Source organism: Canis lupus, chromosome 1 (genome assembly GCF_011100685.1).
Source record: "Canis lupus familiaris isolate Mischka breed German Shepherd chromosome 1, alternate assembly UU_Cfam_GSD_1.0, whole genome shotgun sequence".
NCBI lineage: Eukaryota > Metazoa > Chordata > Mammalia > Carnivora > Canidae > Canis > Canis lupus.
Genome location: NC_049222.1, coordinates 114571464 through 114586537, shown reverse-complemented (window position 1 = coordinate 114586537; position 15074 = coordinate 114571464). Strand labels below are relative to the sequence as shown.

The window sequence follows — 15074 nt, the reverse complement described above, 5'->3', positions numbered from 1 at the left end:
CAACGGGTGAACAAGTCCTCAGTCAGACACACGTTCTGAGCCCTGCAAAGACAGCCACCACACAGTGTAATCAGGACCTTTCCCCAGGAGGGAGTATTGACAACCTGAAGGGATGGTCAGGGGAAATGCCACGCCCACCCCATCTCCCCACATCTCAAGCCTACCTACCTACAGGTTGACATTAGGAAAAATTCCTTTCCAATCTATGTGTGGCCCAAAGTGTGACTTTGGAATGCACCTAAGTTGTTTCTCTGGTCTTTGTTAAAGTTTACCAATCTTATACATTTCCCACTCCTCCCTGACATTCCAGGACAACAGCAGCAAAGGGACTGGAAAAAAAAAGACAAACTCACAAAGACACCCCACACAACCACTCAACCTCTGCTGTGCCCACACTGGACTCCACTGGAGGTACAGGGAGATGGAGAGCAAGCCTGCTCCCACCTGCCTCTCCAACCCGTCCACACTAACCCTGGGGTGATGCCGGCTTACAATCCAGACTGACACTGGGCCGGGGTGTTTCTTTTCTTTTAGCCCAAGACCCACCACAAACAACCAAAGCACAACCTTTGAAACCTTAAGTCCCACGACAGCGGTTTATTATAAAGATGAACCCTCATCGTCACAACAATTTCATCGGTAGGATTTCTGGTAGCGAGCACGGGCACCAGGACCGCCAAACTTTTTGGATTCGCAGCGCCGGGGATCTGCCACCAGCAGGGTCCGGTCGTACTGGATAAGGATGTCTTTGATCTCCTTCTTGGAGGCCTCGTCCACATCTGGAGGAAGGACAGTGAAAGGTCAGAGCGGTGGAAGCATCCCCCAGTCTCTGGGATGAAGATAGGGGCTGGTCCTCAACCTGCCACCCACCCACCCACCCACGGGAAGGAGCCGTTCTCACTCACATTTCTGGTAATAGGCCACCAGCGCCTTGGAGATGGACTGGCGGATGGCTGTGAGAGAAATACATGCACAGAAGAGTATATCAGCTTTGAGAAGGCCCAAGAATAGGGCCTGGCTCTCAGAGCCACCTGCCCATCCGTCCCCCACCCCCCCGCCATACGCCCAATTCCTGGAACTTACCGTAAATCTGGGCCACGTGACCACCACCCTTCACTCGGACACGGATGTCCACCCCGGCAAATCGCTCCTTGCCCAGAAGCAGAACAGGTTCCAGTAGCTGGAGAAACAGGGGACATGACAGGATTTCCTATCACAACCTGGACAGCTGACTATCTCACTGAGCACCCTACTCCTCTCTCTCCAAATAACTGCCACCACTGACCTCAAAGCACTAGTGGGCAAGGAGATGCACAGCCAGGAGAGCAGGGAGCACTTGAAGATGGATGAGAGACTCCTGAAGGCAACCTGAGCTGGGCCCTCCTATTTCTGTCCCTCTGGGCCTCAGTGTTCCCATCTCTAGGACTGGTTCTTAAAAGTGTTAGCATTGGGATCCCTGGGTGGCGCAGCGGTTTGGCGCCTGCCTTTGGCCCAGGGCGCGATCCTGGAGACCCGGGATCGAATCCCACGTCAGGCTCCCGGTGCATGGAGCCTGCTTCTCCCTCTGCCTGTGTCTCTGCCTCTCTCTCTCTCTCTCTGTGACTATCATAAATAAATAAAAATTAAAAAAAAAAAAAAAAAGTGTTAGCATTTTAACTGAACACGGCAAACCTCTACAACCACCAAAACTACTGCAAACGGTGAAAAGCCACTCCTGGACCATGTCTTGCGCTTTTTCTGGATTTCTCCCCTTGAGCTCTCTGCCCAGCCCTTTGAACCTCCCATTTCCAAATTACAATACTACACAACCTGTGCCATGCTATCCCCTTGCTGGCTCTAGATGTTTTGCAAGTGCCTGCGTGCTCCTGTTTTACCTACTCTAGGTCTCAGCTCACAGATCCCCATCATCACTTCCACCCACTCCCCAAGCCTGTCCTGATCCTTCCACCTAAGTGGAAGCGTTCTCCGGGTTCTTCCATTCCAACAGACTACGCTGGATTAGTGTCTGGTACTGGGTCCAGTCTGCTTCCTCCAGTGGACTAGGAGCTCTATGAGGGTAGGGCCTGGGACCACCGCTCTGTACACAGGACACACAAGCAAAACTTTTGTATAACTGACAGTCGGTAAGAGTAAACCACAGTACTCGATTATCTACTATGCCAAGGCATCTAAGACTCTATCCTATTAAATTCTAACTAATAAACCTACTACAGTAAAATTATTTTCCGCAATTAAAAGTAACAATTTTACCACAACCCTACACACTGGAGACTAATGTAACATTGTGTGCCCACTACACTAAAATCAAAAATTCAAAGGTAATAAAATAAAAGCAACATACTTTATGAAGAAACAAATGCATTTATTCACATGTTAAGCAGTTTACACTAACAACCTAATTCATCCTCACAACAGTCCTTCAAGGTAATAGTTATCCCACTTTTATAGAAGAACCCAAAAAAGAAAAATGAAGTTACTTCCCTCAAACAATAACATATATAAAACAGGCAAAAAACAGACTCTGCTCTTTCCATTCTGAGCTCAAGAAACTGAGGCAAAAACACGCAGGGGACCACGAACCCCTTTCACAGCAAATCACAACAAACCCAAATTCTGTTTCTGTTCTTCCAATATTTAATTGTTGACCATCAACAGTGTCCAAACCCTACTCTTACAAAGTTTTAAGAAACCCTGACAGAAATAAGAAATTGATTTCTGTTCTCTGAGTCTACACTCTAGCAGGAAAAAAGATGTTAGCTTGTGAACACAACACACGTCCCGCATTAACTTAGTGCAAGAAACCAGACTGCACCAACTCCTGTTGCCTTTCATTCCCCCAGTGAGTGGACTTCCAAAAATCCGAGTTTTTAAAGCATCTTCATTTTTAAAAAAAAGACTTTATTCATGAAAGACACACAAAGAGGCAGAGACACAGGCAGAGCGAGAAACAGGCTCCGTGCAGGAAGCCCGATGTGGGACCCGATCCCAGACTCCAGGATCACGCCCTGAGCCGAAGGCTGATGCTCAACCTCTGAGCCACCCAGGTGTCCCTGAAAGGACCCTCTTTGGATGCTTTCCAAAGCAAACGTGGATATCTGCAATATCCACGTTTTCACTCTGCCCACTCAAACTTTTATCACGGTATCTCAAACCCCCGAAAACCACTTCCCAAGGCCCCTTTTTCTCTGCCCCCAACTGTTTCTAAATATCCTCCAGCTTCCAAGGCCAATGAACTCCAGGAACCGACTTACTTAAACATCTCTTTCTAGCTAAAGGCCTCCACTCAACCCAAACGCCCCTCCCCAATCCAGCACCTTGTACTGCAGCGTGCGTGGCTCGATCATCTCCAGGGGCCGCCCGTTCACCTTGATGAGGCCGTTGCCCCGCTTGCAGTGCGCCACGGCGGTGGCCGTCTTCTGTGGAAAGCAAGGGAGCAACCGCGCAGCCACGTGAGCTTCGGCCCCCGGCTCCCATGTCCACCCCACAACGGCTGACCCCCGCCTCCCTCCGCCCCTCCCTTCGGGCACCCAGACTACCTTACGTCCGAAGACCTGCACGGACTGCAGAGGACCCTTGGACGGCATGGCTGCGACGGTAGGGAAGAGCTCTTCACCGCGCGGCGCTGCAACCGGAAAAGGAAAATGCGGGGCCGCCCCAGCCGCTTTTCAGGGTCTGCGCAGGCGCTTTGGGAGCTACGTCGCGACGGGAGAGAGCTTGACGGCACATATTGCAGCCAGGGGGCGGGACTTCGGAATAGCGGCGGGAAGGTGGGTCCAAGGACCGGAGGAGGCGGGACCTGGGAGCGGAAGGGGCGGGGCCTGAAGTGCGCTGCGTGCAATCGCTGGAGAAGGCTGAACACCCGCTGTTCTTCACACTCACCCTGGTCGTTGCCCCCCCGCTGCCACGTTTGCCTTTCGGCTCTTTAAAAATTTCCCTCCACCCAAAAGCTCGATTCTCACGGTCCTCAGAAGAGGCTCCCGTTTACCCCTCGCCACTGGCTATCGTCCTCCCCTGCTCCGCAAATCCTCCCTCGGAATCGCACCTACGGAACCCACAGCCGGAAGTCAGGCGGGATTTCCAGATTCAGGATTCAGAACCCACCTGCTCCGAGAATCCTCTCCCAGAATCTCCTTTTAGCGCCCCACGCTCAGAATCTACTCTTCACCAGAATTCCCTTCCTTTTAGAGTCTCCTCCAGACTCCCCCCCCCCTCTTCAGAGCCCTCACTCAGCTCCTCTTTCCCCGAATCTTCGTCCACTCAGGGGCCCCGGAATCTACTTCTGCCCGCAATCCACCCTTCCTGGAACCTCCTCGGTAGAATCCCCTTTCACAAAATTTCTCTCCCTTTTAGAGCCTCCCTCCTTCAAAATCTACTTAAGAATTCCCTTCCCTTTAGAGCCTCCTCTTCCCAGCAACTGCCTCCCCTAGGATGTTCCTCCCCTAGAATTCTCCACACCTTAGAGACCCTCCCTTCATTTCTTTTTTAAAAAGATTTTATTTATTCATGAGAAAGATTTTATTCATTATTTGTTTATTCACAGAGAGAGAGGCAGAGACACAGGCAGTGGGAGAAGCAGGCTCCATGCAGGGAGCCCGATGTGAGACTCGATCCCAGGACCCCAGGATCACGACCTGAGCTAAAGGCAGTGCTCAACCACTGAGCCACCTAGGTGCCCCGAGACTCTCCCTTCAGAATGCTCCCCCCTTCAGGGTCCCTACCCTAGAATCCCTCTTTCTCCAGGGACCTTCAAATCATCTCTTCATTCCCTCCTTCAAGTCACCCTACTCTCCAAGCTCCTCCCCACAGAATTCATCCCTAGCACCCTCTCATCCCATCTGAGGAATCTCGGGATTGAGTTGCCCTTTTACTCCCCCACACTCAGGGTACTCCCTCCCCAGGCAAAAGGCTTGTCTCAGAGCTGCAGAGGGGCCACAGTTGCTTCAGTTTCTCTGGCAGTACTGAGTCAGAAGTCCAAGGTTCTTTTTTTTTTTTTTTTTTTTTAAGATTTTATTTATTTATGAGAGACACACAGAGAGAGGCAGAGAAACAGGCTCCAACCTGGGAGCTCAACATGAGACTCCATCCCAGGTCTCCAGGATCATGCCCTGGGCTGAAGGCGGTGCTAAACCGCTGAGCCACAGGGGCTGCCCATAAGGTTCCTTTTTTTTTTTTTTTTTTTTTTTTTTTTTAAGATTTTATTTATGAGAGACACAGAGACACAGGCAGAGGGAGAAGCAGGCTCCCCACAAAGAGCCTGATGCGAGACTGGATCCCAGATCCCAGGATCAGGACCTGAGCCGAAGGCAGACACCCAACCGCTGAGCCATCCAGGCGTCCCTGAAGTCCAAGGTTCAAAGGGCTGTGGTGACTCACTTTGCACCTGGAAGGTGGAGACTGGGTGGAGGTTAGTGGGCGGATCTGTGGCTGGAGGGAGAATCCTCCAGCCCAGAGTCCAGCTCCAACAAGGTGAGAGAGAGGAGAGGTGGAGGGAGGGAGCACCCAGACGCTGACTTGGGGGGACAGACAGACATACAAAGCACAAGAGAGACAGACACACATGAAGGAGAAAGACAAAGAAGGGGCCAATGGAGAAGAGGAAAAAGAAGATAGACACAGGGTCAATTACAGATGGACCCAGAAAACACAAGTGACGGCGATTCGGAGGCAGAGAGGCCAGCCCTCAGAGAACGAAGACAGACAGGTACAGGCAAGCATGGAGATTTCAAGATATTTGAAATATGGAGAAACTTGATGTAGGAATAGAAGTAGAAGGGAGAGCAGATCCCCAAATATGCACCTGCAAACACAGATAAAGCCTAGCAGGGGTGTTTTCCAATGAGAAGACAGGCCATGGGATTCACGTACTCACACACTCTTATGCTGCCTGATGCACCTGTTGGGGGAGGAGGGTGGGATTAGACTTCCCAAAATCCTCTAATCTCTCTGGGCTAATCCTCATACGCTTGCTGAGTCTTTTATCTTCCTGTGTGTGTGTGTGTGTGGGGGGGTGTGTCAGGGAGCCCTCTGACCTGGACCCTCCCTACTGTAGCATGACCATCTTCCCTGGCCTCTTGAAGAACATTTTCTGAGTATCTGTGGGTTGAGTGGAGCTGGACCAGAAGGGGTCAGGACACTTCAGTCTTCCAACTTGCTCTGTCTCTTTGCACTTCTTGCTTCCAGGACCCTGGGCTGGGACCAGAGAAAGCCTGGGTGGTGGGCAGGGTGCCCGTGTGGCCTCTCTGGACCATCCTCCTGCTGGTACGGCCCTTGGGAAGCCTAGGATCACCCCTCTGTCCTCGGGAGCCTTTCTACTTCTTAATTGCCATCATGAAGATGCTGGTGAGGAGGAGGGAGGGGAGAGCCAGCAGATAGGCAGGGAGGGGGTTGGGGGGGGCATGTTTGAAGAAGGGTCCGGCTTTCCCCTTCAAGATCTGATTCTTCTCCCTGCCTCAAATTATAGGGAAACAAAAATGATGGCACTCTTTACACCCCAGATGACCTTTCGGTGAGTATTTCATTAGCTCCTTACCAGGCGTTGGAAATTTAGGGAGAATCCACTAGCTCAGAATACATGTTGGCGGCAGGAGGCAGTAGGGCTGGTGTTTGGCTGTCCAGCTGCTGACCCAGCTCCCAGCCTTCAAATAGATTTTGTTTGCTGCTGTCTCCAATACCTATTTTTTAAAAAGATTTATTTATTTATTTGAGAGAGAGAGAGAGAGGGAGCACACTTGCAGATGCATGTGAGCAGTGGGGAGGGACAGAGGGAGAGGGAGAGAATCCCAAGCAGACTCCCTCACTTAGTGGGGAGCCCGATGTAGAGCTTGATCCCATGAACCTGAGATCAGGACCCCAGCCAAAACCAAGAGTTGGACGCCTAACGGACTGAGCCACCCAGGTGCCCTGTGCCATCTCCCAACACCTAGAACATAAGTGGCACATAGCAACAAATGATGATGATGGTGGTGATGGTTAAATAGTGCTCCATCTGCCAGGCATTGGTCTAAATGGTTTAAGTATATGAGCTTGTTTACTCTTCACACTGACCAGGATCCCTGGGTGGCTCGGCAGTTTAGCGTCTGCCTTTGGCCCAGGGCGTGATCCTGGAGTCCCGGGATCGAGACCCATGTTGGGCTCCCAGCATGGAGCATGCTTCTCCCTCTGCCTGTGTTTCTGCCTCTCTCTCTGTGTGTCTTTCATGAATAAATAAATAAAAATCTTAAAAAAAAAAAACTCTTCACACTGACCCTATGAGGTAGAGAGGTCCACTGTATATGGATGTGAAGAACATACACCACACAAGGATCCCACATCAACTAGGGCAGTATTCCCATCCAGGATATATTCATCAATTTCTGGTAGATAGCAGTAATGTATTTTGTTCTAACAAAATCAACACTTTAAAGTAATTTAAGAAAGAAGTGTCATTTTCTAGGTATAGGTTTGCATTAGCCCTGAAGGTAGGAATTATTCAGAACTCTGTCACAGATTAGAAAACTGAGGGCCAAAGAGGTGAAGGGGCTTATCCCAGGCCATAATTCAGAAACCCTGGGGTTGGGATTTTGGGATCAGACCCTTGCCCAGAGATACCAAGTCACTCTGTCCCCACAGGTGTGTCCTGCTGAGACTCTGGGGTGCTTCCGGCTGGAGCTGTCTGTGATCCAGTTCGAAGAGGGCCCATCCTTGGGGATTGCGGTGTTCCGGCTACAGCGTCTGCTGGATGCCCTGGGGTCTCGGCTGTGGGTGACTGGCCAGGGCCCTTGTCCACCCTGCGAAGGACATCCTCAGAGACCTGTCCCTCTCTTTCTGTCCAAACTCTTAGAGTTATTACAGGGGGCTTGTGCTCAGCACCTGCCCTCAGCATGAGCCTGGGAAGACACAGACTCCCTGGAACTGCTGGAGAGGCTGGGTGGAGAGAGGGAGAGAGGACTTGGGTTTCTAGCCCCAGTTCCCAGTCCTAAGCCTTCTTCTAGGCCAGAGGACCCCATCTGGAACCCAAGGAGCCAAGGGGGAGAGGAGAGAAGGAAAATAAGATCTGAAACCTGAAGTCTCTGACCTCCTGGGATGGGGGTGGGTAGATAAATCGGCTCTCACCTGCCTCTGCTCTCCCTCTCAGATACTCCCTCCTCTCTCTTCTGGGAAAGGACAGAATTGCACAGATTTCTTCTAACCTAATCCCACCCCTAGAGGACAGACAGAGAGAGGCTTGTGCCTCAAGTCCCTGAAAACAAATAATTACCACCTGGAGAGTTTTGAAATAATACTGATGTCAAGGCCCCAACCCAGAGATTTTGATAATTGGTCTCTGGTGGATCCTGAACATCCATAGTTTCAAAATCAACTTCATTGAGGTGTAGTTTATGTACCGTAAAAAGCATACATTTCAAGTGGATATTTCATTGAGTTCGGACAAATGTATACACACAGCCACATTTCCATCACCCCAAAGCATCCTTCATGCCCCTTCCCAGTTAATCTTCACCTCCAGTCGTAGACACCCACCAGTCTGCTTTCTCTCTGGATCAATTTTGCTTTCTCTAGGGTTTCATATGAATGGAATTGTACTATGTATATATATATTTACATATATTCTAGTGTCTGGTTTCTTTCATTCAGCATGTTTTTGAGATTCATTCATGTACCAACCAGCAGTTTTGTTACTATTCCATTGTATAGATGCACCCCAATTTGTTTATCCACTCTCCTCATGATGGATATTGGACTGTTTCCACTTTGGGGCTATTGTGCATCGCTCTCTTCTTGCATCTTACGTACCACTGGGGCTAAGGGTTGAGAACACCTGACACACAAAGGAAGAACTTTCTATGGGGAGAAAATTACTGTTTCCTGGAGTAAATGTCTTTTTGCAGCAAGGTCAATAAGCATTTTATATGTAGAATCCTATTTTGAAGGGCTGCTGTTTAAAGGAACCGAGGTTGGGGGATAGTTGGGTGGCTCAGCGGTTGGGCATCTGCCTTTGGCTCAGGGTGTGATCCTGGGGTCCCCGGATCAAGTCCCACATACAGCTCCCTGCATGGAACCTGCTACTCCCTCTGCCTGTGTCTGTGTCTCTTGTGAATGAATAAAATCTTAAAATAAAAATAAATAAATAAATAAGACCGAGCTTGGGATGCTTGGGTGGCTCAGTGGTTGAATTTCTGCCTTGGAGTCAGGGTGTGATCCTGGGGTCCTAGGATGGAGTCCTACATCAAGCTCCCTGTAGGTAGCCTGCTTCTCTCTCGGCCTATGTCTCTGCCTGTCTCTGTGCCTCTCATGAATAAATATATATACAAATAAATAAATCTTTAAAAAATGAATAAAGGTGAACACACCTGGGTGGCCCAGCGATTGAGTGTCTGCCTTTGGCCCAAGGCGCGATCCTGGAATTCTGGGATGGAGTCCCACATCGGGCTCCCTGAATGGAGCCTGCTTCTCTCTCTGTGTCTCTGACTTTCTCTCTCTTTCTCTCATGAATAAATAAAATCTTTTAAAAAATGAATACACGAACCAATTTTATAGAAAGGAAAATAGAGTGACCAGCCCCTCCCCAGTTTATATTGGTTTCAGTTTGGGATTGTTGGATCAGGGAGTGTGTATTCATTCCCTGGTAGCTGTCTTGTGAGCCAGTTGGTGGCCAAACCACATATTACCCTGTACTAGGTGCATATTAAAATTCTGTAAATTGAATCCAGGTGTCTCAATGCTTATGCAAGAAATTTTAGCAATTTTTTTTAAAGATTTTATTTATTTATTCATGATAGACATAGAGAGAGAGAGGGGCAGAGACACAGGGAGAGGGAGAAGGCTCCGTGCCAGGAGCCTGACGCGGGACTCGATCCTGAGACTCCAGGATCGCGCCCTGGGCCTAAGGCAGGCGAGAAACCGCTGAGCCACTCAGGGATCCCCAGCAATGTGTTTTAAAAGTTTGATTTTTTTCCCCCTTCATCAGATTAATTTTTCTTCTCTCTCATCGCCTGGTCCTCTTTGCCACCTGTCAGACAAATAATTACTAATATGTAAATTCCCGTTGATTTAAACTTAGGGATTTGTAAAGGAAAGCAAGGGTTTTTAAGGGTCACCTACACTTGGGGAGGAGTCTTAGGTCTGCCATTGCGCGGTTAATTTTTCTGAGCTTCAGTTTTCTTGTCGGCAAAATGGGGGTACTTACCTTCTAGGAATCTTTTAGAGGATCTAGGGGATAAAGTCTGATTTATCTGCTAATTCATTATTATTTAGTCCTTCCCTGACTCCTCGCGGCTCGGCACACCGCATCAGTTAAGTACAAGCTCGAGCTCCCGGTTGGAAATGCCTAACGGAGAAGGGGAGGAGCTGTACCCCTCTTTGACACTCCCAAGATGTCGACTCCATGCTCTACGTTAAGCAGACCTGCCACTTTCAAGATGGCGCCCAGGAAGTGCGTCACCGGAGACGAGCTCCGGAAATCTCGCGTTAGGCGAGGCCAACGGGTAGGTTCTCGCGAGAGGGCACGTCAGTCCCAGCCGGGCGTCGTGTGAACAGCTGCTGGTACCGAAGGCTGAGGTGGAACTCGAGCGGTGAGGGGTGGGTCGGTCGCCGAGGTGGCAGCACCGAGGGTCGCCGGGGTCCAGGGAGGCTTAGAGCCCGGATTCGGGGACTCGGAAGGTGTACCAGGTGGCTTAGGGATAGCCTTTCGAGACCACGGTTGCCAGAACGAGGCTGCCGGAAGTGCGCTAAGGGATTTTTCTTCTCCCCGGGAACTGGCGGGGAAACTGAGGCTGGGGTGGGGCCGTTGTTTGGGGGGCGCACTGAGGCCGCCGTCTTTTCCTGCAAGAGCAGAAGATGTCGGACAGCGAGGACAGCAACTTCTCCGAGGAGGAGGATAGTGAGCACAGCAGTGACGGCGAGGAGGCCGAGGTGTGTGGCTGGGACTTGGTGGGGAGGCATCGCGCCTGGGGCAGGACCAGGGCAGAAGGGCCCCTGTGGGAGCTCGGAGGACATCAAAACGAACTCTGGCCTCTGGGAGCTTCCAGCTTGCTGGTAGTGATAGAGAAGTAGGCAAGCCTAAGTCCAGCAGATGGATGGGTGCGCGAAGCCAGGGATGCGCCAGGTACAGTGAAATAACAGGACCTGGCATAGAGCAAGCACTCCCTGTTCGCTTCTATTTTGGGGTGTGCATTTCATTTCAGAAATATATTTTTAGTGCCTACACAATTCTTTGCCCTGGGCCGGCACCAATAAACAAAACAGACTTTGAAAGTCTTTGCTCCTTGTTTCTAAGTAAACATAACTAATAAGTTTATCGTTTAGTAAGGCAGAGGGTACCCTGGAGAAAAGTAGCGAATAGGAAGTCTTGGTCAGTTTTAAGTAAGGTGAGCCTGAGAGGGTGATGTTTGAAAAAAGACATGTCGGAGGTGAGGGAGTGAGCCATGTGTAGAAGTTAAAAGTGTTGCAGTAAGGGGGGCAGCACGTGCAGAGTTGGGAGCGTGGGCCTGCCTGTTCAAGAAGTAACAAGGAGAGCGTGTGCCGCAAAGAAGTAGCAGGAGCCAGATCATATAGGATCTTGAAGGTTCTGCTAAGGAATTTGTCCTGGTTGAGTGGGACAGAGCCGTGAGAAAGGTTTTGAGCAAAGAAGGGGTGTGATCTCATGTTTTGAAAGGATTACTCTGGCTTTGGCTCTATTTGGTTCATCTGATTTTAAATATTCTGCTGTTACCTATTTTCCTCTTTTGTTTACTTCTGGCTTTTTCGCTGATTAAATAAATGTTTGAGCAGCTACTCCTGTGTTCCAGATTCTTCCTTAGGTGTTGAAGAGAGTGGAGCCAGGCAAATTTTCTTTCAGAGTTTACACTTAGTAGGCAACAGTTGCAAACTAACAAAGAGATGACTTGATGATTGTAAATGTTTCTTTTAACCTCCAGAAAGGTAAATCAGGTTTTTTTGTTTGTTTTTGTTTTGTTTTTGGTTTTTTAGATTTTATATATTTATTCATGAGAGAGAGAGCGAGGCAGAGGGAGAAGCAGCTCCATGCAGGGAGCCTGAACTTGGGACTTGATCCCGGGTCTCCAGGCTCAAGCCCTGGACTGAAGGCAGCGCTAAACCGCTGAGCCACCAGGGCTGCCTCTAAATCATTTTTAAAGTTAGTTGCCAACACTTGTAAGGACTATTTCATGTAAAAGTCATGATTTTCTGCTTTTCTGGGAAAGTGAGAGGATCCAGCAACATGAAACCCAGGACTGTTCTACCCAGCAGCTTTTTTTTTTTTTTTTTTTTAAGATTTATTTATTTATTCATTCAGAGAGAGCGAGAGAGAGGCAGAGACACAGGCAGAGGGAGAAGCAGGCTCCATGCAGGAAGCCCGATGTGGGACTCGATCCCGGGTCTCCAAGATCACACCCCGGGCTGCAAGCGACGCCAAACCGCTGCACCACCGGGGCTGCCCCCCAGCAGCTCTTTGCTTAAGAAGTGTCAGCCTGCTGTAGAATGGGGAATTTTCTCCCATTTCCTGGTATATATCAGTTGCCATTTATCATCATACCTGCCTTGTGGTGGATTTAAGTAAACATTTCATATACTTGTATCCTAGGAAACATCAGGTAGAGAGTGCCATGGATTTCCTTTGACCTCCTCCACTTACTTTTGTTCTTTTCTTGCTCTCTGTAGGTATTTGATTGTCAATCCTTGTGCTCTCTGGGGAATCCTCAGCCTCCAGTGAAGAGTTGAAGGAATTGGGAAGCCATCGTCAGGGTGGGGCAAAGTGGGAGGATGCTAGGAAGGGCTTTTGCTTCAAGCAGCACTGGGTTCTTGGTTTCTCTGACTCATGGCTTCAGGACACTGTTTGTGGTTAGATCCTGGTGGTAATAAGAACACGATCCCTGGGTCCTTTTCCTGGCTGGGGCATCTGGTTTGCTATGTCCAGATCTCACTTCCCAACACCACACCAGGCTCTTGACTCACCTGCTGGCTTGTCAGCTATCACCAGATGAGGCAGGAGGACAGTGAAAGGCCAACCAGAGATAGGACTGGATAGGCTTTTTTGACAGCCAAATGTTAGCATGGTCTTTGAAGGACCAGGCCTTGTGGAACACAGAAGGTAGGGATGGCAGACGATGAGTCAGTGTTGAGGAGAATGAGCCGTTTCACCATTCTCAGTCCCAGTAATTTGCTCATTCATTCGATGAACATGTGTTACTAGTATTGCTGTCATGGTGGGTCACAGGCTCCTTCATGGAGCTCTCTGTCCCGGGGTAGAGATAATTGTACAAACAGATGGTTACTTCAGGGGATTGTGAGGATGCCCAGCGTAAGAGCATGTTCAAGCTTCAGGATAACACAAAGATAGTAATAGGAGCTCTCTCCTCAGTGATTGGGGAGCCAGGTTTGGAGAGAAGGTTTTGCTGGGACTGAGCCAGGAGAGTGATGACAAGGTTCCTTGAAATCAAGCTGTGGTCCTGTTGTAGTTTGAGTTGTTAAAAAGTGGGACATTGTGAACTAGTCAGGAATATGTATGAAACAAATATTTCAGTTGCTTCAGTTCCTATCCCTGGACTGGGTGATGTTAGAAACCTAGCAATGCCTAAGATAGCCTGGGCCCTGCTCTTAGGGAGCTCACAGTGGTACAAGGCTGTGATGGAGGAAGCTCAGAGGATATGCCTGACTTTGCTGGGGATGGGGGGTAGCATGACTCCCTGAAAAGGGGGGTATTTTGATTGAACTATGAGTAAGAGTCAAAGGAGAATGGCTTTTTTTGCAGAGGACCAGCATGGGCAATGGATAGCACAGAGAGCATGGTATGAGTAGTTCAGTATGGCTGGGACCTAGCATTTGGGTGAGTGGGGAGCCTAAAGAGGCAGGATGAGAAGGAGAGGCAGTGGGCAGAGTGTGTGCTTCTAGTCTAGGCTGCTAGGGAGCTAGTTCTTTACCTGAGGGCAGTGGGAAACCATGGCCATGTTGTTTCAAGCGGGGAACCAAATGACCCATTTTTGTGTTGATCATATTTAGTTTCCCAAGACTATAGGTTACATTCCAGGTAGGGGTTGATGAGAGGTGGTTTTAGGTGGGATAAGAACAAGACCTCAAGCCACATTGAATCATCATGAAGTTATTTCCTGTATAAGTTGCATGTCCTGTCTTTTAGTTGGGTCACAGAAAGTTTCATTTTGGTGCTACTGTGCCTTGAACACTTATAATAAGAGCTTGTCTCCATGTTTATTAGGCAAACAGGTTTTTGGCTTAGAGCTTGCAGCAGGCAATAGTATCTTACTAGTGCTTAATAACATTGTTTTACTTTTATCTTTATGGTTACTTTTTGCTTATAACAAGTTAAGTTTATTTATTTTTAAAGACTTTATTTATTTACTCATGAGAGAGAGAGAGGCAGAGATATGAGCAGAGAGAGAAGCAGGCTCCATTTAGGGAGCCTGATGTGAGACTTGATCCCACGGGACTCCAGGATCACACCTTGGGCCAAAGGCAAGACACTCAACCACTGAGCCACCCATGTCTTGTCCCATGACAAGTTAACTTTAAAAACGTTTTTACTTGTGAAATATTTCAAAATATGGAAAAGTTTTTCTGTTAAGTTAAATGAAAATTGGAGTGAATTTAAAGAAAATAGCAGATAAATGGGTTGTACTGATGTGAACTTGGCAAGAAGGCATGAAGTTAATGAGGAAAAGATTGAAGTTGGCAAACACTGCTTTGTGTGGATCATCTCCTTTTGTGACTGGTACAGAAAGAGGGCTTAGAGGCCAAGAGACCAGAAAAGAGGCTGGGCAAGGGGCTGGGTTTTGTTTAGTTTTAAAGATTTTATTTATTTATTTATTTATTTATTTATTTATTTATTTATTTATTTATTCATGAGAGACACAGGGAGAGGCAGAGACACAGGCAGAGAGAGAAGCAGGCTCCATTCCACGCAGGGAGCCTGATGTGGGACTTGATTCCAGGACTCCAGGATTACGCACTGAGCTGAAGGCAGGTGCTCAACCACAGAGCCACCCAGGCGTCCCAAGGGGCTGGGTTTTAGAGGGCAGCGTTCTGGCTTAGGCTGGGGGATATGGGGATGGGGAAGAAGGGACAGATTGGAGGGATAATGTTCC

The 15074-nt window shown here is 48.9% G+C and overlaps 3 protein-coding genes and 1 long non-coding RNA gene across 10 annotated transcripts in view; 2 read left to right on the top strand and 2 right to left on the bottom strand.

Moving 5' to 3' along the window:
- Positions 1–568: 568 nt before the first annotated feature.
- Positions 569–3697, bottom strand: RPS16 (ribosomal protein S16). The gene is made up of 5 exons (XM_038528917.1): positions 3537–3697; positions 3315–3416; positions 1084–1180; positions 906–953; positions 569–779 (listed from the first exon to the last, which is right to left on the bottom strand). Exons 1-5 carry the CDS (start codon positions 3582–3584, stop codon positions 634–636), a joined length of 441 nt encoding a protein of 146 aa, XP_038384845.1. The 5' UTR covers positions 3585–3697; the 3' UTR covers positions 569–633.
- Positions 3698–5185: 1488 nt separating this feature from the next.
- On the bottom strand, positions 5186–10386 carry LOC106559902. 2 transcript variants are annotated; one of them, XR_005354638.1, is made up of 5 exons: positions 10166–10386; positions 7588–7766; positions 6530–6671; positions 5798–5893; positions 5217–5394 (listed from the first exon to the last, which is right to left on the bottom strand). It is a non-coding gene; the product is annotated as an uncharacterized LOC106559902 (long non-coding RNA). The 2 variants fall into 2 exon arrangements; XR_005354639.1 differs by lacking the exon at positions 7588–7766 and having other exon boundaries at positions 5186–5394; positions 10166–10385.
- IL-15L (interleukin 15-like) lies at positions 5218–8586 on the top strand. Of its 2 annotated transcripts, none has more exons than XM_038528916.1 (4): positions 5218–5701; positions 6181–6258; positions 6461–6505; positions 7609–8586. In XM_038528916.1, the coding sequence occupies exons 1-4, from the start codon at positions 5558–5560 to the stop codon at positions 7861–7863; spliced, it is 522 nt and encodes a 173-aa protein (XP_038384844.1). In that variant the 5' UTR covers positions 5218–5557; the 3' UTR covers positions 7864–8586. The 2 variants fall into 2 exon arrangements, with proteins under 2 accessions (XP_038384844.1, XP_038384843.1); XM_038528915.1 differs by having other exon boundaries at positions 5224–5701; positions 6181–6339.
- An 86-nt stretch (positions 10387–10472) lies between the features above and the next one.
- Positions 10473–15074, top strand: part of SUPT5H (SPT5 homolog, DSIF elongation factor subunit) — a 29264-nt gene continuing 24662 nt past the window's right edge. For 2 of the 5 annotated variants that reach the window (XM_038528914.1, XM_038528910.1), the window contains exons 1-2: positions 10473–10550; positions 10813–10890. In XM_038528914.1, the coding sequence (XP_038384842.1) occupies positions 10816–10890 (75 nt within the window). In that variant the 5' untranslated portion in view covers positions 10473–10550; positions 10813–10815. Of the gene's footprint in view, positions 10702–10812; positions 10891–15074 lie in introns of all 5 variants that reach the window. The other 3 variants (XM_038528911.1, XM_038528913.1, XM_038528912.1) reach the window with 3 other exon arrangements.

What these genes read in the sequence shown, in the direction of transcription:
- IL-15L (XM_038528915.1), top strand. Translation starts at nt 5,558, where the DNA reads ATGAAGGAGAAAGACAAAGAAGGGGCCAATGGAGAAGAGGAAAAAGAA. An exon ending in CAGAGAACGAAGACAGACAG is followed by an intron (nt 5,702 to 6,180) that starts GTACAGGCAAGC and finishes TCTTGCTTCCAG; the next exon opens with GACCCTGGGCTGGGACCAGA. An exon ending in ACACCCCAGATGACCTTTCG is followed by an intron (nt 6,506 to 7,608) that starts GTGAGTATTTCA and finishes CTGTCCCCACAG; the next exon opens with GTGTGTCCTGCTGAGACTCT.
- RPS16 (XM_038528917.1), bottom strand. Translation starts at nt 3,584, where the DNA reads ATGCCGTCCAAGGGTCCTCTGCAGTCCGTGCAGGTCTTCGGACGTAAG. An exon ending in CACGCACGCTGCAGTACAAG is followed by an intron (nt 1,181 to 3,314) that starts GTGCTGGATTGG and finishes CTGTTTCTCCAG; the next exon opens with CTACTGGAACCTGTTCTGCT. An exon ending in GGTGGCCTATTACCAGAAAT is followed by an intron (nt 780 to 905) that starts GTGAGTGAGAAC and finishes TCCTTCCTCCAG; the next exon opens with ATGTGGACGAGGCCTCCAAG.